Source organism: Myotis daubentonii, chromosome 2 (genome assembly GCF_963259705.1).
Source record: "Myotis daubentonii chromosome 2, mMyoDau2.1, whole genome shotgun sequence".
Lineage (NCBI taxonomy): Eukaryota > Metazoa > Chordata > Mammalia > Chiroptera > Vespertilionidae > Myotis > Myotis daubentonii.
The window spans coordinates 17128203-17149812 of NC_081841.1; the positions used below are offsets into that span (position 1 = coordinate 17128203).

The window sequence follows — 21610 nt, forward strand, 5'->3', positions numbered from 1 at the left end:
TCAATTAGTAGTTGACAAAGGAGGCAAGGGCATACAATGGAGTCAAGACAGTCTTTTTAATAAATGGTGTTGGGAAAATTGGACAGATACATGCAAAAAAAATGAAACTAGACCACCAACTTATACAATACACAAAAATAACTCAAAATGGATAAAGGGTTTAAACACAAGACAGGAAACCATAAAAATCCTAGGGGAAGCCTTAGGCAGCAAAACAGCAGACATTTGTCGTAGCAATATCTTACCGATACAGCTCCTAGGGCAATGGAAACTAAGGAGAAAATAAACAAATGGGACTACATAAAGATAAAAAGCTTCTGCACAGTGAAAGAAACCATCAACAAAACAAGAAAGACCAGATGCCTCTTTCCTGAGCTCTTCTACTTACATGTAGTTTAGACTGTTCTTCCAGAACTTTGACCATTTTTAAAATTTCTTTTATATAACTTTGAATTTTAGGTTACAGCTTTTGATTGCTTTGGGGCTACATTTCTGGTTTGTTTTCATTAGCTATTAGACATTCATTTCATTTCTTTCTCTTGCAATGTCTTTAAATAGGACTCCACCAAAAAAATTATTTTCTCCATATTTCATGAGAAGAGATGTCGTGGACTATCCAGAAGCGGTCTCCGTGGGAGAGCAGGCATGCATCTCACAGCTGTCCCCACTCCACAGCTCAAGGACTTTCTCCTTTGTTATTACTATGAGGTGTTAAGAAGTATGGGTACTTCTCTGCTTAATTCAGAAAGGCTTCCTGTCATTAACCTCAGCATTCTCCAGAGTTCCATGAACCTTGCCTTCCAAAGCAGTGCTCTCACAAGTGAACACTGTATTTTGCTATTATTACATTCAAGGTCCCCCACCTCTGGACCTCTGCCTTCCCTGCCACTCCCGCCTCCTCATTATAGGAAACATTTTACTCCCTGAGAGCTCTGGTGTTTTCACCCTGTTCAATTTGGATTCTGCTCCTGAAAGTTTTTCTTCAGTGTGAGTCTCTAGCCTGCCAAAGGCATGGATTTGTTGGATATTTCTGAGATCTTCAATAGCTTATGCTTTCTGTTGTCCTTTTCCAGGATTTTTTTTCAGGTTTTGCTGGTTGTTCTCAAGTATCCTGCTGAGTGCCAGGCCCTTTCCTTTTTGAAATCAATCTAATCGCAATTTCTGGGTCCTGTGGTTTGCAGGCTCCATAAAATTTTCTTTTCTTTTTACTATTGCAGCTCGCAACTGCTAGTCTAGTTCTGGACCCAGCCATCATCACGTGATTTGACTATGCCCACCCATTGTCCAGGACCATAGGGATTGATCCCTGCCTTATTGAGGATATACTTGCACTTGGCTTGTGGGGTTGTGCTGTTGCTGTTTGCTACCATGTGCTGCCATTTTATTCTTTTACATTCATATATATTGTTTTTATGAGGAGACAAGGGAAGATTAATTTCTTAAAATACTACATTATTGTCATATTCTGGCCATCAGAAATAGCAAGTGATCTTTTAAAAGTGTAAATCAGACCATGTAAATCTTACTCCTGCCTTTATCTCTGACCTCATCTTCATCCCTCCTATCCACCTGTGGTAGTTCATTTTATGTGTCAACTTCACTGGGCCATGGGGTGCCAAGATATTTGGTCAAACATTATTCTAGGTATTTCTATGAGGGTGCTTTTGGATGAGATTTAAGTGGGTAGACTGAGTAAATTCAGGTGACCTCCCTAATATGGGTGGGCCTCATCTAATCAGTTGAAGGCCTGAATACAACCAAAAGACTGGCCCCCACACTGATCAAGGGAGAACTCTTACTGCCTGACACTCTTTGAAGTAGTACATCAACCGTTTTCCTGCCTGGACTCAACCTGAAATATGGCTCTTCAGACTAGAACTGCATACACCATCAATTCTGGTTCTCAGGCCATTGGTTCCAGACTGCAACTACACTTCTCTCTCTCTCCTTTTCTCTGAAGACTGCTGGCTCATACACCACCCTCTTACCACTTTTTTTGTGGCTACACTGGCCTTCAGAATAGCCTCAGAGGATTTCCATACCTTCTTTCCTGGGCTGGCAATAGCAATTCCTATCTCATTACTTGCTTTATTCTCTGTATAGAACCTACCATCATCAGAAATTAGATTCTTTTGATTTGCCTGCACTTGTTTCCTTCATTGGAATATCATCACCCTGAGGTCAGGGCATTGTTCTGCCACTGCTGAAACACTGACACACAGGACAGTGCCTGGTACACAGAAGGCATTTATGCATATTTGTAAAATGAACTTAGAATTTCTATAATATCAATATCAGCACTAGAATCCCTGAAAATGAAGACATTTTTATTTTCTAAAGAGGAATGCAATGACCCAATACTCGGAAGGTATGGTCTATAATAGAAGAAGAAATAGCTTGTTTTCTATCATTTGTTTTTATCTTAACATGACATTTTCGGTTTTATTGTTATTCAGGTATTTGTATGGGTGATAAAGATCAGGGCAAAGATGGATAAAGGGAGACTGAACTGCTTACTACTGGGTACTTACTCTGACTTTTCTTTGAAATGCTAATGGTGCTTTGAATAACTATCAGATTGGAATTCACACATATTTAGTTCTGTACTTTGGCATGAAATAACCACTTATCAAGAGAGAAGTGTGAAATCAAATGAGACAAGTTATAAAAACAGTTTAATCTGTATACTTTTCCTCAGTTTCATCTAAAGAAATAGTAATAAAATGCAGATATTCTTTCCAAAATACAGTATACTTTTTAAAAATAGACAAGCAGAAACAAAGGAGTAAATCCATGTTTACCATGTCAAAAATACCACTCTGTATTGAGTGCCTGATACGATTAATTACTACAGCATTTCTTTGTAAAAATGAAACCCTGTAGGTTAAAAAAATTATTATTATAATAACATGAACACATGCTTAATGTGTTCTGTGCCACAGGCTTACTTCTATTCTTTCACTCAGTCTTCACAACACTGATAGATATTTGAAAAATGTATTAATACTTCTTTAAAAGTTGGAATACAGGCAGAATCAGTTATGTACTGCTATATATCAAACTGCCCCAAAACTTAATGGCTTAAAATGATAGCCATTTGGTTAGCTCATGATTCCGGCGGGGTTCTGGTTTGGGTCAGCTTCAACTGATCTTGGCTGGGCTCATGCATGCATTTGTGGTTCATAGGCTGGCTGGCCTGGGGCTGGTTAGTTCTGGATGGCCTCACTCGCATATTTGGAAGCATGTCCTGTAGTTTTGCAGTAAACATCTTTGCTGTAAGACAATTCGTGGTAAAAGATAAAAGAACAAACAATGAAAGAGGAGCATTAAAGGACACAATGAAACTTTTAAAAATTAATAACAAAATTTAACACTCTGCTGAGAAAAATGAAATTACATTGTCTTTGAAAGTTTTTGTTCATTATATTACACATTTTTCTTTCTTTTTCTTTTTGATTATGGATTTGTCTTCTCTTTTGGCTCTGCACTTTTTTTCTTTATCAAAAGATGTATCAGCCTTGGCCAGGTAGCTCAGTTGGTTAGAGAGTTGTCCCAATACGCCAAGGTTGCAGGTTTGATTCCTGGTCAGGGCACATACAAGAATCAACCCATGAATGCATAAATAAGTGGAACAAAATTGATGTTTCTCTCTCTCCTCCTCCCATCCCTCTCAAAGTCAATAAATTAAAAAAAATTAAAAGTGGTATCAGTTTCCAATTAAAGAATTGGTAATTAATGCTCTGGAAGACTTGTGAACTAGCTGCCTGTTTTATATTTGCCATATCTAGCTTTTGACAGGTGTGAGGGATGACTGTGCTCACCAAAGGATTTACAAAAACTGATATATTATCATTTTCTACTATGGTATGTTATCTAACTTTACCCATAGCTTTGCAATCTGGCTTTATACGTAGTTATTGTCATCCAGTATTTTAGGACTACCATGTCTACTCATCACAGTATAGACCATTATGAGGGCTAAAATTTATATAAGATGCAAATGGGAGTACTGAGAGAACTTCATCAATGGAGAATGAAACCAAACTGACAAAAAACATGAAGTTTCCCAAATGTAAACCAAACTGTCAGCCAGTTATTTTAACTTTTATGGCAAAATGGCCTTATGGCCAATGTTTGCAACAAAAATGTTTGCAGCAAACATACTTGTGGCAAAAATGTTTATGGCAAAACTACCTAGATCCAACTGGAATTTTGCTGACTATGGACCGAGGTAAGGGTGGGTGGCTGGGATATTAAGGTGCCTTTTTATTTGTTTTGTTTTGTTTGATGCTTTGACATCTTGGGACCTTGTTGACTCTGGAGGGGTGGCCTCTCCCAGGACTAGCAACTTCTCAAGGATAGAAAACTCACCTACATACATGCCTTTCATATGCAAACCAGGAAATCCAGAGCCATATCCCAACAGCACCCTTTCTCAGGTCCTCACAGGGAGCCACCATCCACCTGTCCTAGTCACACCAACACCACACACCAGACCACTAGTGACAGTGCCTATGCCCTAGGGTCAAAATAGCCAACACTAAAACTTCTTATGGTTTCCCAAAGGCACCACAATAAAGGCTCTTCCCACCTTTTCCTTCACCCATTCCGCCTCCTGCCCAATCCTGGTGCCTCTCTGGTGGCATGGCATCTCCCTCCTCTTGGGATTTGAGTATAACAATCTGTCTTTTCCAAGTGGCAACTCCTAGTCTGTAAGCCTCTTTATACTTGAAAAATAATAACACCTACAACTTCAGACAGCTGGGTCACGTATCATTTCCTCATCCAGCAGGCCAGCCTGGCCTTGCTCACACGCTGCAAGGTTCCAAGAGCAACAAGAGAACAAGGCCTACCATACAAGTGCTTTTCAAGGCTCTCTGAACGTTCCTATCACGTTTGCTGTTGTCTCACTGACCAAAGCAAGGCGCCTGGCCACACCCAGAGCCATGTGGGGGGAATGGCTGCAGGGAGCCAGGGCAGAGCGGGGGTCATAGCTGCAATCAGTCCATCAAACAGGTGTCTCAGGAGGTTTCAGATCAACTTCTCTTTGTCTTTGACAGTCATCCTTAGAGTTTGGCCACTGAAAGAAACAGATAATATTTGTAAAAATGTTACCAACTGTCATGATGCTAAGAAGTGTGATTCAAAAGCCTAATCTTATAAGCTGACTAAATTCTCTTTTACTTGAGGAAGTGACTGCTGGTGATGCGAGAACTTGGACAATATTAAGCATTTTGGGGTGGTGGTTAGAGTCATTTTTGTCAAAATGCAGAGGGGATTGTTACCTAATAATACTGACCACAGAAAACTTGAGTATTGTGCCCCTAACACTCTCTTTGTCATGAACATGGTCACAAACCTTTTGACTGAGATTTACAGCATCTTTTTCTTGCAGCAGGCTGATTCTTTTCAGGTTGCCATTCAAACGCAAACTATTGGGCCTTCCTCAGCAACTTTCAAAGTAACATTCTGAACTTCCTTTTCAAATTCCTCCTCCCCTTTACAATTATTCACCCATTATTGTCATCCCACACCAACTTGCTTACGTTGTAAAGTGCTATGGGGAACAGAATGCCAAGCTGTATTTCCTCCGAGCATCAGTTACTTCCATGAAGCAGGGGAAAAAAACCTTTCAGTCCATTTATCCCAAATTCCTGAAACAGTCATAAACAGGAGTAACCATATCCTTCCTCACAAAGAGTCTACTTGCTTGTCCTTGAACCTTGGATTTTTCTTTTATCTTAACAATGAAATATGTTCCAGGACAATTTGGTGTGGGAATCCAATAGACCTTAGTTCAAATCTTAGCTTAACATACTGGCAGGGGAAATTGCTGCAATTTAAGTTGTTTAAGTGTCCATTTTGACTTCTAGAACATGTATAGAATAGGTCTTATATAAACACTACCCTTTTAGAGAGTTCAGGGCTGCCTTGCCTCACCTCCCCCACGCACCCCCCCCCCCCCCCGCCCACACACACACACACTATTCTACTTTAAGAAGAGTCCTGAGGGGAGAACAAAATGGATTTTTTGACGAGGACATAGTGTTGCTACACTCTATAGGGACAGAGTTTTTGTGGGACGATGAAGTAATTATAATAGTACTGGGTGGGTGCAAATTGTTTCTCTTTTAGATTGTGATCTCTTGGACCCCTCTTCCTGTCACTCTTCTCTTCCATCTCAGGATACCCTTGTGATAGGTCTGGGAAAGGGGACATCTTCTGTTTGGAGAAGTCAAATAGGAACAAGGGTGAGGTCAGGGGACATGCTTCTGTCAATTCCGAGGGAGAGAACAGTATAGGGACCTGGGACCAAACTTCAATGAAGAAAATCAATTTGTCTCTACGTAGCATCCTCTAGGTAAATGTCTATTGTGGTTGCTGATTTGTGTAAATATGTGAATTCAGTATTCTGGCCATATCTCTTTCTATCAGAAAGTCATGATGTTTAGTAATCATTTCACAGGATTAATTTGAGCTTAAATGAGATGATGTCAATATAATCCCTCATTAAGTACCTAGCAAATAGATATACCTACTCACAATATTACTTGTTAATTTCTAAAAATGTAGGTGTTTGGGGTTTGTAATAATAACTAACTTCTTTAGAATGTGAGTCAGCATGTGAGCTTTGGATTTGTGATTATTATCTACCACATTGGCTATACAGTGTTTTATTCACAAGACTGGGTTATGGGCTTATTAATTTTGTAGCAAATATTTAGCTAAATAAATTAAAATGAACTGTCAAAAAAGTAAACTGACTTTCTTCGTTAAATTATTTGGCCAAGATTTTAACACCGTATCTTTAAAACACAAATTAGGTAATAAAAAAAAATATGGTATATTTTAAATTTCATAGAACATTTATGATTTAATCTTAGAAAAAATATAAAGTGATAAAAATTAGCAGTTTTCTTTGGTTTCTTGAATGCATTACATTTTTCAAAGACCTGAAGAAATTCAAAGGTAACTAATGTTATTTCAGAGAAGAAAGGAAAAGAGAGTTTTGTGTTAACAGCTCAATATCAGTTTCTTGTAAAAGAGTCTTTCCCTTTTTAGTGATAGAGATCACATTGTTGGCCTGTGTTAAGCTTGTACAAATCCTTTTTGTCTAAATTATATAATTTGTATAGAATCTTTCTTAATTTTATACTTAAAGTAACAATATTAGGATTATTTACTTTAAATTATGTTTAATAATACTTCTTTTCAAGTTTTGTTTCTGGGTTTATTTGCTGGGAGAAGGGCAGAGGGATGTCATTGTGCATGACCTTGATTTATATGCCTGATGTCCACCTGAACAGTGACTCATTTATTGCTGGGTTAGGATGTGGGTGTCTCATGTTAAGAAGACCCAATTTTGTTATTTAATATAAAACATACACCCTGGGGATAAGGGAGAGGGATATGCAATTACTCAGTTAATACCCAATTCATACTTTTGAAATACTCCCTAAGGTATATCAGGAAGATTTGGTGCACAGAAACAAACACACACACACACACACACACACACACACAGGCGCACATTTATTTTATAGGCAGTACAATAGAGTCATGGGTGTTTCATAAAATGGGGATATCATTGTGTAGCAATAAATCAAATGCCTGGATATAGCACAATTTCAAAAGGGCACTGCTGTTGTATCAGGGCTTTCAGGTTCTTTTATAAATATGCTAGTGGCCCGATGCATGAAATTTGTGCAACAGTAGGCCTTCCTTTCCCCAGCTGCCGGCACCGGCTTCCCTCTGGCACCTGGGACCCGGTCTTCCCTCCAGCCGCAGGCAGGCACCCAGGACCCAGGCTTTCCTCGCAGCCCTGGCTTCGTCCAGAAGGTCGTCTGGTCTAATTAGCATATTACACTTTTATTATTATAGATATCCTGACCTCTTTATTTTCTTTTGCAGATGACCTCTCTCAACAGGAGGACAGTGATCCCCCAAAGGAATATGATCCTGGGCAATTTGCAGGCCTTCTCCATGGATCCTCTCCAGCCTGCGAGTCTCCTGAAAACCCATTTCATCTCTACAGGAAAAGAGATGAACGTGAAGAAGGACAAGATGAAATCATTTTGGCCAAGAATCCTCTGTCTTTCAAGCAGTCTCCCATAGAAACTAACTCAGAACCTGTGGTAAAGAAAATTAAACCCAAGGTGGTCAGTAGAACAATTTTTCACAAAAAACCCAACCAAGTCGAAAACCATACCATTGTTGGTACAAGAACAAGTAGGAGTGGATCCCGGAATGGGGACCAATGGATTGTGAACACGGGGGGATTTGTGGAGAGAGCCTGCACCCTGGGGAGAATCAGGTCATTGCCAAAAGCCCTGATTGACATGCATTTATCAAAAAATGTGTCTAAGTCAGATTCTGATCTCATTGCCTACCCTTCAACTGAGAAACCATCGAGAGTTAACTGGAGCGAATCCTCCACTACTGAACACAGCTCGAAAGGGAATTCTGAAAGAACGCCATCCTTCACCTCAGAATGGGAAGAAGTAAGCCTTATTCTTCTTTATATGAAGCTTCGGGATCGAGGAAGGTTTTGGGGGGAGGATTTTCAGCTTTAAGTCTTTCAGAGGCAAGCAGAAAAAAAATTAACAATGCATACAGCTCTTAGTAGAAGGGAAAATTCTAGGGACAGCACATGATAATTTAAAAACAAATAGAGTTTCACACGTGTGGGGAAATCTATTGTTTCCATAGAAATTGATATCAAGCAGAAGTAATAACTAGCTATGAGGTGCAAGAGAATGTTCACATTATGTCTTCCCAAGCACTGCAGCTGACAAATTGAGAAAAATCTCCTTGTTTTTGCTGCCCTATATCATTTTGCTTACTTACTAAACTCTTTGTTAGCTTGTCTCCCTTCTTTAAAGAATCTTAGATATTCAGGGGATCTCCACATAATCTTACAAATTACTTAATATTTCCCTTTTACAACTATCAGAGTGACTTTAAAGAAAAAATGTGTTGAGGTCACGTATCAGCAATTTAAGCTCTACCTAAAGACAGTATTTAATTTCATAGAATTACTCAGAATGCAAGGGCCCTTGTAGGATTATGAAATATCATCCTTTGTCCCTAAAGAGGACTACATCATGAAATAAAAACATTTCTTGCTTTTTTCTTGAAATTCTTCAAAGATTGGACCACACACTCCTTTGACATTTTATTCAAACATGTCACATTTTGTCTCTCAAAAGACTGTGCCAGTTGGATTGGGCTTTGAAACACCATAGGTCACTATAATATTCTGAGAACTAGAAATTGGAATGGTTCTGATATTGACATTCTGAATTGAGCTGTTAGGGAAAAATCACTCAATCTCCTTGCATCTGTTTCAGGGTGAACAAAATGAGACATTGAAGTAATGCTTCTTGTCCCTTCTGAAACCTGCTGTCTGACCGGGGATGCTAAGATGACAAGGAGGGGGATTCAGCCATAGAGGGCTAAAGCTTTTTACAAAGTCATTTCTTCCTATATATTTCATACTACTAGATAGATAGTGTCTTTGAGTCTACCCTTTACTTATATTTATTAACGCTGTGAATAACATCTGAAATTCTTTTTGGAACGAGGCAGGATTAATTAACACTTAACTTACCTCTTAGAATGAAGTTGTTTCCATGCCTCAATTCTTGTGATTACATGCCACAAGTCAGCTTGTGGCTGGTCAGACCATTTAGTGAGGACCTGGTTCCAATGGCCGTGCCTACGAACTGAAACCCAACCGTCAGCAGTCAGAGGAGACACGTGCCCCGCCCTTCTAATTCTAAAGAATGCACAATTCCTAATGTCCTGACCCAGGTAGTTCCAAACAAAGTTCATTTTAGGAAATACAAAGAAAAGTTGATTTTCAAAGCTTAAGAAAGGGAAACATAATTTATGTTTTTAAAAGCAATTCACAAGATGTCTGTTTCCCTTTAAACCTTTGTCTGTCAGTCTCTTAATTGTGGTATTACAGTGGTAATAACATCAAGAATACACGGTGGAGCAAAAGTGGGATTATAGTTGTGTGAATGGAAAGTAATACCATAAGTAATAATACAAGAATAAACTCTGTACTCACCACGGTAAACCTACTTTTGCCCCACCCTGTATAAGCTTGTAGCATTTGAAAGTTATTTTAAAATGCAATGCTAAAGGTGAATGTAATCATTCACTTATATCCTTTTTGTTTCTTGCAGATTGACAAAATAATGAGTTCCATAGATGTTGGAATTAACAGTGAACTTGAAGAAATGAATGGTGAGGCCACAAGTAAGGAAATCTCTCCTGTATGTTATAAATGAATAAATGTGCACAGGACCTAGCTAGAAAATGATAGGAGTCTTTAGATAATTTTGGTTTATCATAACAACAGCAGCTATAAGTTATTTCCTTTTATCCATTTCAAACAACCACAACCTCTAAACAATATCAATTATAAGTATATTGATTTATCACACTGAGATATTTTTTCCCATGTGCTGTTTAACTATGCCAGTTAACAGTAATGGAGTTTCAATTTTAGGTAGAGCTAATTATGAAGCACTTCAAGGTGTTGTAGAATCTGATGACTTACTATACTACTGTTGCTCATTCAGTGAAATGTCCTGTTTTTCCTGGCCAAAATGATTAGCAACATGTAAGTTGTCAACTCCAGTATGGCAAGAACTCTGTGTTACTCATCTTCATGTATTCCAGAATATCTACCAGGGTGTCTCACTAATAGTCAGTTTTTCAATCTCTATTTAATCTGTTACCCGTATGAAATACTGTTCCCTTCCCTACAATTAAGGCTCAGAGTAAAGGCCATTTGAAACTTTCTTTGAAGATTTTTTGCTTAATACTGATGGATGGTGTCAATTACCGGATAGCTACACCTAAAAATGGCTGTAATAGTCCTACTAAAGAAACTACTATTCTGGAAAGAGTCAAAGGATCTGGCTCCAGCTCTACCCTGCCACTAAGTAGAGGTGTAACTGTAGATTAAATAGATCTATAGAATTTGGAGTTAAAGATAGGTGATTTCTAAGCTCCCAGAAAAACTCGTGTTGTTAGTGGTAATAGTTGATGTTTCTACAGAGATAATGCAATTAAGATTTGTGTAAGAGAACTCTGAATATATATCATTGAGTAAATACTGTAATTACGGGATTTTGTGGCCCTTTAACTAGTTACGAGGGCCCTTTAAACAGCATTCCAAGTGACTCTTAAGCACAGGTAAGTTGGAGAATGGTTCTCTTGTGAGGCACTGGGCCTGGGGGGATAAGCAGTGACATTGAAATCGGGTTACCCTCACTGGAGACCCCTGTAGGAGTATCTCACTCATGTCTCAGGTGTGGGATAAGTAAGAACTTAAATTATTCTGACATAATTGGTCTCCATGTCAATTAAGTGATAATTTTTAAAAAGCTTAAATAATTTTTTATGAAATGCTTATTCGTTTTAGATTTTGAAAACTGAAACATTATGGAAAAGCACCAGGATTGTGTGTATATGTTTAGTGACCCAAGTGCATTAGCTCTGTGACAGCATGTGTGGCCAGGTCTCTCACACAGAAATGCTGACAGAACTTAAAGACTTTTCTAAGTGTCCGTAGAACTGGTCTAGGAATGTATGTTGCCACACAGTTCTTTCAATCGTGCTTATAGAATAATTTCAAGTTAGCTGTAGGAATGCAGTGTCTTGGTCGATATAAAGGTAAGACTTTATTTTCTTAAACATAGTGAATTCTCTGACACTGAGACTGTCCAAGCAGAGCCCTGGTACTTTTCTGGCGGAAGACTTAAGTGCCATTGAACATTAATGTTCTAAAATTCTTCAAACACCATAATATTGTGAAAGAATGTTACAAACATGATTATAATGAAAATAAGGGTAAATGTTAAAAATGCCACTCAGGCAAAACTGCCTCTGTAGTGCATTTTAGCCATAAACAAATCCATTTTCCCTTAGTTCACCTCCTTCCACCTCTCACACTCCATCCTACCTGCTGCCTTTTTTTTTTTTTTTTTACTATTTACTACAGTGGTAATGATAATAGACACTCAGTCCCCAAGACCGAGTACTGTATGCACCTTAATTGTCACTTCTTAATTACACACTAATTATGCGACTGACCATAACAATTGGCATTCCAACTGGCCATGAGGCTGTTTGTGGGTTACAACCTTACTGGGCTGCAGGCTTTTGCCTCTGGAGGCTGGATAGCACTAGAGAAGTGATAGCCCCATGAAGGTGACCTTCCACAAGTATTGTATCAGGCATGAGTATGGTGGGAGAATCACATGGTGAAATTAAAAAGTCAGACTGACATGAATTCAAATCTCAGCCCTGCTGTTTACTAGCTCATGATTGTAGGCAACTCACTCAGTTTCCCCAAAGACAGAAATAGGGATATTGATATCGAGTAATGCTGGAGAGATGCAATGGAATATTTGTAGAGTCTGACACCTGTAGATATGTATTCTATTTCATCTCCCCCCTTACCCTACCAGGAGGGAGACATTGAATTTGATACTGTGGACACATCAAGATAAACACATATCAGTGTTTATCTTTCTTGAAGAGCTAATGATGGTAGCTAGTCTCATTGTCTTCACATTAAATTTGCTGTATTTCCTGAAATTGTAGTGTGTCAATTGTAATACAGCTGGTAGTAAGCCCATAGTCAATTGGTACCAAAGAAGAGTACTTACAAAAAGAGAGTTTAAAACTTCAGGGGACCCTCAAAAAGAAAAGAGAAAAATGTAGGATGTAGTGATTTAAGTGGTCTAAAGTATTTTTCTGAGGTCTGAGTATCCTCTTTTTGCCTGACAATGGGGAGGAGAGGCACAATGAAATTAACAACAGGTAAATTTGGAATGAGCAAGAGGAAATACCACTCTTGTCAGTGTCTAGAATTTTGCGTTGGAAGGCCACTGAGCCAAGCACTGTGCCTGGCTTTAACAGAGCTGCATAGTTTTATGAGCATGGATGGTATTTGTAAATAGAAGATGATGAATAAAATCATAAGCAATGGAAATACATGAAGAATCAAGGATCACTGTTTAATTGTCCATGCCTTTACCCATTTTGTTTCAGTGTTTTTGTTTGCCTGTCCCTCAACCTGCACATCTGCAATTTCAGGTATTTTATAAACACAATACTCATTGGACCAGGAAGGGATTTGAAACACTCTCATCTTCACTCCTGTTGACCAGTCTCTATGAATCATATAACTAATTCCATTCATAGAAACCACTTTCTTCTTTTTTAAAAAAATTCCTCAGCAATTAATAGTTTGAAACTTATCCAACAATCTCAACTGTCCAGTGCTAAGATAGAATAAAAGCAAATACAATTTGCTGCATTTACTTTCAGTCAGTCCCTTAGGGTTCTCACTCAGAGTAATACTAACTCAAGATTTCCACCAATATAATTTCTAGTTTCCCACTTGAAATCAGATTTACGTGCCCAACCAACCAGCATTGGCAGCAGGATTCAATTATATTGAACTAGTAGCCCGGTGCACAAAATTTGTGCACTCGGGGGGGGGGGGGCTCCCTCAGTTATTAAACATTTTACGGCAAAACACTGACCACATTGGTGGTAGTGGTGGTCTTGTCAGAATGTGTTATATTATCCAGATGAAAATCTATTTAAACAGATTTGATGTAGATATTTTCAAAGATGGAAGAATTGTCCCTGTCAACTATTTTAGTTGATTCATATCTTCACTAATTGTCATCATTGCAAAGTTTTCAGTCCCCATATGGGTTGCTGGATATAATAGGTCATGCGCTGTCCCTGTCCTTTGTAGCCTTTGTTACCTTAAGGACTCTTGTTTTCCATTTATATGTTTAAGTACCAACCTTACCGGCTTAGAAATGTCAGCTTTTAACACTGCTCTCTCTGTTCTGTATCCTTCCGATGAAAAGTGGAGTTGGGTTGCAACACAGGAGAGAAATTCAGAAGGGGAATATTGAAGTAATGACTACAGTAGGAGAAGAGGGAAACTGTTTCCCTGGCCACAGGCGCTGGCACCCTGGGCCACAGGGCTGGTAGCTTCTCCGGGTGGCTGCAGCCTGGGACCTCTGGCCGGTAGCTTGTCCATCTCCTGGGCTGCAGCCAGCCCCAGGCGCTGGTGCAAGGACCAAAGGTGGGCGGCTTCTTCTTCTGGGGATTTCTTCTTCTGTGCTTCCAGGGAGGGTAGTCAGTTAAGTGTCATGCAAAAATAGGCATCACCAATTACAGAAGCCGGGTGTGGGGCAGGGAAGCTGCAGCCGGGGAAGCTGTCTGAGGCTGCTTCCCTGCCCAGCACCTGGCTTCTGTGATCACCCCTGCACTGGGCTTCTGCGGTCACCGATTGCAGAAGCCAGGTGCGGGGCAGGGAAGCGCAGCTAGGGATGCTGGCAGCGGCTGCTTCCCTGACCCGTACTCAGCTTCTGCCGTCACAGATCGCAGAAGCCGGGTGCAGGTCAGGAAAGCTGCAGCCGGGGACTCTGGCGGCGGATGCTTCCCTGCCCCTGCATCTGGCTTCTGCATCGCTGTCTGTGTCCGCTTCCCTGCCCCACCCCCCAGGCTTCTCTGATCACCCACTGGTGGCAGGGCAAAGGTGGCCTCCAGGACTGACCTTTGCCCTGCTCCCTGGCTCTTGCCTGTGCCTGGGTTTCTGATCACTGTTTTCTATCCTTCCCCTTTCGCCTTCCATCATTGCGAGTATGCAAATTAGCCGCCATCTTTGTTGGCGGTTAACCGCCATCTTGGCTGGCAGTTAATTTGCATATTGCCCTGATTAGCCAATGGGAAGGGTAGCAGTCGTACGACAATTACCATGTTTCTCTTTTATTAGATAGGATACCTCATATGATGTAGCACATCCTATTTTGAGGTGATGCTGTGATGAGTTAGTACATTCTACAGAATCATGAAATCTCATGTATAGGATTTTTTTCAGAGAACAAGTCTTTAAGTTATGTGGACTTGGATTGAGACCCCAGCTTTGCTTTGTGATCTCTTTGATGTCAACTTCCTCACCAATAAATTCAGATTTTTTTATAATCATCATCAGAATGCTGCAAGATTAAATCACACAGTTGTACTACTGTAGCCTAAAATGTACCAAGTGATCAATAAATATAAATTCTCTTGCTTCTGATCCCAATATGCTTGGCCATCTTTCCAATTAGAGTGTACACCACAAAGGAAGATACTTGGGAAATCTTGCTTATCTTTTTGATCAGTGAGGATTGTAGTTAAGAGAGAACTGCTTATATTCTAAGTTGCTTTCATGTGGAGTCTTTTCTGAAGTTTTACTTCTTTTTTTAAAATATATTTTTATTGATTTCAGAAAGGATGGGAGAAGGAGAGATAGAAACATCAATGATGAGATAGAATCATTGATTGGCTGCCTCCTGCATGCCCTCCACTGAGGATCAAGCCCGCAACCCAGGCATGTGCCCTGACCAGGAATGGAACTGTGACTTCCTGGTTCATAGGTCAACACTCAACCACTGAGCAACATTAGCCTGGAAGCACTTTCAAGGTAGAAAATCTATTGAAAGTACTACTTCAGATTGTCACACCTTATTAGAGTCAGTTTGATGATCTTCTTGATGAGACTGAAGATCACTTAAGTAAAGAGGAGGCTATAATTGGCTCCAGAGCAATCAAATGCCCAGACTTTCCAATACAGGGGTGGCAGGTAATCTTAGAAACACTGTCCTTGAATAATGGGCTTGAATAATCTCTTGTTACACCAAACAAACTTCAGGTCTATGGACTGTATTAGAATGAACTCAAGTACATGAATGTGAAAAATAGTATTTAGTTCACAAGTACTTTTTTTTTAAGACTGGGATTTTTTTTTCTTATACTTAAGGTTAAATTGTATTCAAAGAGAAATATTCCCCAGTCTTATCTTTTAAAACCTACTTTTGTCAATACATGAATTCCATCTAACTTTTAATTATCAATGAAAGCAATTAAAATGAATTTATAAAGGATTTTACCATGGGCTACACTGTCTATATTGGGTAAAACATAATTCTTAAGCTGGAAAACACATAGCTCTAAAAACAGTAGCTAACATTAATCCCACAACCCGACTTTCTAAGCTTTTGCTCCTCTTCCTCCAAGAATCTGAGGGCCAGGTTAGAGTCCCTCATCCTCCATGAAGAGTTTCTAGGAACTGAGGAACTCTCTAAAGCAGTGGTTGGCAAACTCATTCATTAGTCAACAGAGCCAAATATCAACAGTACAACGATTGAAATTTCTTTTGAGAGTCAGATTTTTTAAACTTAAACTATATAGGTAGGTACATTGTTATTAACTTAATTAGGGTACTCCTAAGACTTAGGAAGAGCCACACTCAAGGGGCCAAAGAGCCGCATGTGGCTTGCGAGCCGCAGTTTGCCGACCACGGCTCTAAAGCATAGGCCATGTTCTGTCTTCTCATGGTCCAAGTCTCACCTTCTCCTTGGTCTGCAGGAATGGAGGGAGTTTACATGGGCTTTTCCCAAAGAAGGGCTGGTAAGGGCAGACCTCTCTCTCCAAGCTCTGGAAGCTGCTCCTCCCTCACGTCTTGGCTGCCTCCAGGCCTCTGAGTTTTGCCCATGGAGCTCTAGATCTGCCTCAGGAGGTACCTAGCCACCGGGGCAGCTGATAGCTGTCCTCCAGCTGGGACTGCTGATGGGACTGTCATTTCTCAAGCTTTAGGAGAATGCTTTTAAAGATGCATTTACAGTTTTCCAGAGTTGCTCTATTAGAGAAATGACAGAAGAAAGAAGCTAAAATGTATTGTATTCTTACTGTGTGTCAGATGCTGTGCAGTTTACTCCTGTGAACATTTTTGCATTCAATTCTCAAAATAACTCAGTGGGGTGTTATTATACCCACTTTATAGATGAAGAAAGGCTCACAAATTTAAGTTACTTGTCGAGTCAGCTGCTTCAAATGTAGTTTTTCTTCTTCCTGAAGTCCATACACCTTTTGATAAAATGTGCTGCCTACTCAGGATAATAGAAGCCAGCTCTTTGCCTCTTTCTCTTTAGTTCAAATCATAGGAACTAAGGGCAGACATCTGAGGGTGTTTAGATGTAGAACCAATAGCTTTCTTTTAGCAAAGCTCAACTACTGGTGTGGAAGGCTTTCACTCAGACCCCAAAGCACAGGCCACTTGGTCATATATTTAAATGAATCACAGCCCTGAATATCTTCTACCTCCCAAAGTGAATGCATAAATCCTAAGAAAGACCCAAGTTTCACTTATTTTTCAGAGGAAGAATGTTCCTTGCCTTCAGTAATATTCTTTTTTTCATGAACTGTTAAATTGCACATAAAAGCCTTTCTGTGAAATGCTTTGCAGCGGGCATAATTTATTTTGATCTTTACTTCTTTTTACAGCACTATTTTTAATAGAACCAACTGGGGGCGGTGGATAGTAGAATATGTTAGCACGCAAGCACACTATTTTGTCTAAATCACACTATTTTCTAGTGACTTAGTTATATTTTAGATAGATTAAATCTAAGAAATTCCTTAATAATAGAATAGAGATATAGAAATGTGAACTATAGTAATCATCAGGCTGGCATGAGTTAACTAATCTTCATTAAGAGATAATATTGAAGCAACCAAACAATTGTGTCCCTAGCAAAAGAGACACTAAAATTTATTTAACACCATCATTCCAAATACATCACCATTAAAAACTAAAATAACCTATGTAATATAGATTTTTTTTCATTAGAATATGGCTTAGATTCTCTGGTTTTAAAATTACCATATTCATATGTGAAATTAGGTTTCATTTAAGTTTGAAGTAGTTGAGTATCATTCTGTGGCCTAATATCAATAGTTATAACTTGGTACAGTTTTCAGTTTAACAAAATATTTAACCTTCTAGATGAGGCCTAGAGAAATAAGCACAGTCTTCTGCTTGTACTGGAACACTTCCCATTACATCTTTCATGTATGATCCACCAACACCTGCTTCCATATTTCCCATGATGATACACTTACTACTTTCACAGACAAAATATTTTATCACTGGGAAGCTCAAATTGTTAAGACACTTATTTTTTGAGACAAAATGTGTTACCTACACAGACATAGGTTTGAATACTCACTCTACCAATTACTAACAATGGGACCTTGGGGAATTTATTTCATCAACCCACACCTCACTTCTTCATACAAACAGCAGCTATAACAAATAATATCTACTGCCAGGGTCCAGCCCCAGCGGGCCAGGGGTTCCCAAAGGTGTGGACAGAGTCGGCGAAGAATGAAGGACACAGAGACAGTGTTCAGATGATCAGCATAGCTCTCTTTAGTCTCCATGGATCTTCCTGTGCCTGGCTGAGGCCACAGAGAAAGATCCAGAGGCAAGCTGAGCCATTATTTTATAGTCAGAGGTAAACAAGGTAGTGGTTACCATAGTTACACTGTTCTTGTGAGTTTCACTTGTTTTGGCAGCACTTCCTGCACCTCCCTCAGCCCATTAGCTTCCCAGATAAGATCTAGGGAGCTTACAAGGTCAAGCCTAATTATGCTAAGAGGACTGTGCCCTCCAAGCTGGGACTTGTTTGTGACTTTGCCAACAGATCAGTCCAAGGCTTAACCCTATAGCCACGCCCCACAATCTACCTCTCCCCAATATCATTGGGTAGATGTAATGAATTACTATATGAAAAAGTAGTTAGCTACATTCTTAGTACATAGTAGACCACAAGAGTTGACATCTCCCTTCTTTGATTTATTTTTTTCCTATCTATTCATTTTTCTCTTAAAAAAAAGTCCAACGAAACAAAAAATGGATAGTAGCTCATTATTTAAAATCTATCTATATAATAAAAGCCTCAGTGACCGTTACACGGAACTACTGAAATGACCAGATGCTATGATGCGCACTGACCACCAGGGGGCAGACGCTCAATGCAGGAGTTGCCCCCTGGTGGTCAGTGGGCTCCCACAGGGGGAGCGCCACTCAACCAGAAGCTAGGCTCATGGCTGGTGAGCACAGCTGCCACGGTGGGAGCCTCTCCCGACTCTGCGGCAGCACTACCGAGCTGTGGCAGCAGGAGCAGCGGGCTAGGATGAGCATGAGCGGCACACGCCTGCCCCCAATTTGGGCTCCTCCTTGGCCACCTGTCACTTGGTGCACTGCTAGATCCCTTTAGGGGTCTCAGACTGCAAGAGGGATGTCCGATTGCTGGCTTAGGTCCGACCCCAGTGTTGTTCTCCATAGAAGGCAGTCAGTCAGAACAACTCGGTGACTCAGGGAAGTGCAGGAAACTCAGGGTGAGCCTGCCCCCATGCTTGACTCACCAACTCGATGGTGTTCGCAGGACAGACCATGGTGCCCCAGGCCATGCACATGCAGCAGCTGCTAAAGCTCAAGCAGTAGTCCATGCAGCAGCAGAAGGCTATCCAGTCACAAGGGGTCTCGGACTGTGAGAGGGTGCAGGCCAGGCTGAGGGATCTGCTCCCCCAATGTACGAATTTCATGCACCAGGCCTCTAGTATATATGTGTGTGTGTGTGTGTGTGTGTGTGTGTGTGTGTGTGTGTGTGTGTATGCCTAAGCGACTGTTATGACCAGTTGACCCAAAGACCGGTCGACCAGTTGCTATGATGTACACTGATCACCAGGGGGAAGACGCTCAATGCAGAAGCTGCCCCCTGGTGGTCAGTGCACTCCCACAGCCAACCTCCCTCAGCCAGCTAGCCCCAATTGGCCCCAATCGGGACTGTGCGAGATGGCCCCTATCAGCCCCAATCGCCGGCTAGAGCAGGGATACCACCCATGCACAAATTCATGCACCGGGCCTCTACCAGGATATTTTTGATAGAGTATACCCCTTGCACATTCAACATAAAGTTAAAAACAGTTGCAAAGAGTGTTCTTTGTAGACACTTTAAAAATAGTTGAATAACTACTATGTAAATGTCAGTGCATTTTATAAGGGCCACCATTAATGATCTCATACCGGTAAGAGAGTAGGACCTAAAAATAATTGGGAATAATTTGAAATATAGATAGTAGAACCTCATTAGTTATGGATAATCACAATGATTGCTTTTAGATACAATTTTGTTTTCCCCAAATATAATGAAGAATTAAGTGATAAATATGGGTCACTTATCCATGAGAAAAACTATAGCTTGTACTGGTTGTACCTATGATACACTGTCCTGATAACAAAAGGCTTCTCATCTACTAATATTTTTGATACTCAAGTATAAACTTCTAGAGTTATATTGCTCATAGGAATGTTTCCTAAGGAAGCAACAGGACCAGAGCAAAAAATGTGTAGGTAAAGATGGCCATTTCAGCATTATGATCATTTAAAAAATAAAATCAAACCAAAAGGCCATTAATAGAAAATTTGTAAAATTAATTACTATAATTTCCTATGATGAAATGTCAACTATCTAATTTAAAATTACATGTATCTGCATTTATTTTCCTGGAAATATAGCCATAATATATTAACTAAGTGAAAAAGTAGATAAAGTAAATTATAATCCCATTTTTGAGTACACATACATAAAAAGATCTGGAAAGACAAATGCAAAAAGATTAACTGTGGATATCTCTAGATAAGATTATCATTGATTTTTACTTTATGCTCTCCTACATTTTCTGTAATTTTTATAGTGAGTATGTGCATTACTTTTATTTTCATTGTCCACAGAATTCAATAAAAAGTATATGCCCATTTAATAAATATATATTTATATAGAGACCTCTATACAAACACATATATGTAAACATTTGCATGTGAAACATAAAATGTTATAGCTCTCAGTGCTGATAATGAAAGGTTTTCCCAGTGAATACTGTGAATGAATACATGAGTAAATCTTTTTTTATCAGATTTGAGTTAAAATAAGTGTGTTTCAGTGGTTTTAGAAAAGAGATTCATTTGACTTGAATTACTTTTATAACTCTGCAAACACTATTTAAAAATAACTACACAATTTAAAAAATATCCATAACCCAATTCCTGATCAAAATGACACTTTCTTTTGTCCATGTTCTGGTCTGCATGCATAATCGAGTGACTTTATAGTCATTGTCTATGTGAACATTTAATTTCTATGCATTAATAATAATCTTATAGATAGAATTTCACAATCTTTATTTTGTGAAGATGTACAACTTCAAAAACTGCTATTTTATTACATTTTTTTCTTACCCTATTGCTTTATCCCTCCTGTGAATAGCCATTGTTAGCCTGGTATAAATACTTCTGCTCTTTTCTCCAATTTCATGTGAGCACAGATAGGAGGTGGATTATGGATGGATAGATAGATAGATGTTATATTTTAAAAGCATGAAATCACACTGTATACATTTCTCTCCAATTTGTCCTTCCCATTTAACAATGTGTCAAAGCTTCACCTGTTTTTATAATCAGTAAATAACCTATGAAACGAACTTGCACTGGTGAAGTTCACCCTCTGAGAAGAAAAGAACACTGACCTGGTTGCTCCTCTGACCTCTGTACTAACTTGCTGTGTGATGTGGGAAATATAGCTCACAATGAGCCTCAATTTGTTTATTTGAAGATGAAATGGTGATGCTAGATCCTCCCCAACTCCCTAATTCTATGACTCATACTTTTATCTTT

At 39.5% G+C, this 21610-nt stretch overlaps 1 protein-coding gene and 1 long non-coding RNA gene across 6 annotated transcripts in view; one reads left to right on the forward strand and one right to left on the reverse strand.

Moving 5' to 3' along the window:
• Window positions 1-21610, forward strand: part of ANKS1B (ankyrin repeat and sterile alpha motif domain containing 1B) — an 827013-nt gene that overhangs the window by 374942 nt on the left and 430461 nt on the right. For 4 of the 5 annotated variants that reach the window (XM_059681894.1, XM_059681893.1, XM_059681896.1 and 1 more), the window contains exons 13-14: window positions 7912-8501; window positions 10194-10266. In XM_059681894.1, coding sequence (XP_059537877.1) covers window positions 7912-8501; window positions 10194-10266 — 663 coding nt within the window. The remainder of the gene's footprint in view (window positions 1-7911; window positions 8502-10193; window positions 10267-21610) is intronic. The other variant, XM_059681898.1, reaches the window with a different exon arrangement.
• The window catches only part of LOC132227136 (uncharacterized), a 252747-nt gene that overhangs the window by 83429 nt on the left and 147708 nt on the right, over window positions 1-21610 (reverse strand). The window lies entirely within an intron of this gene.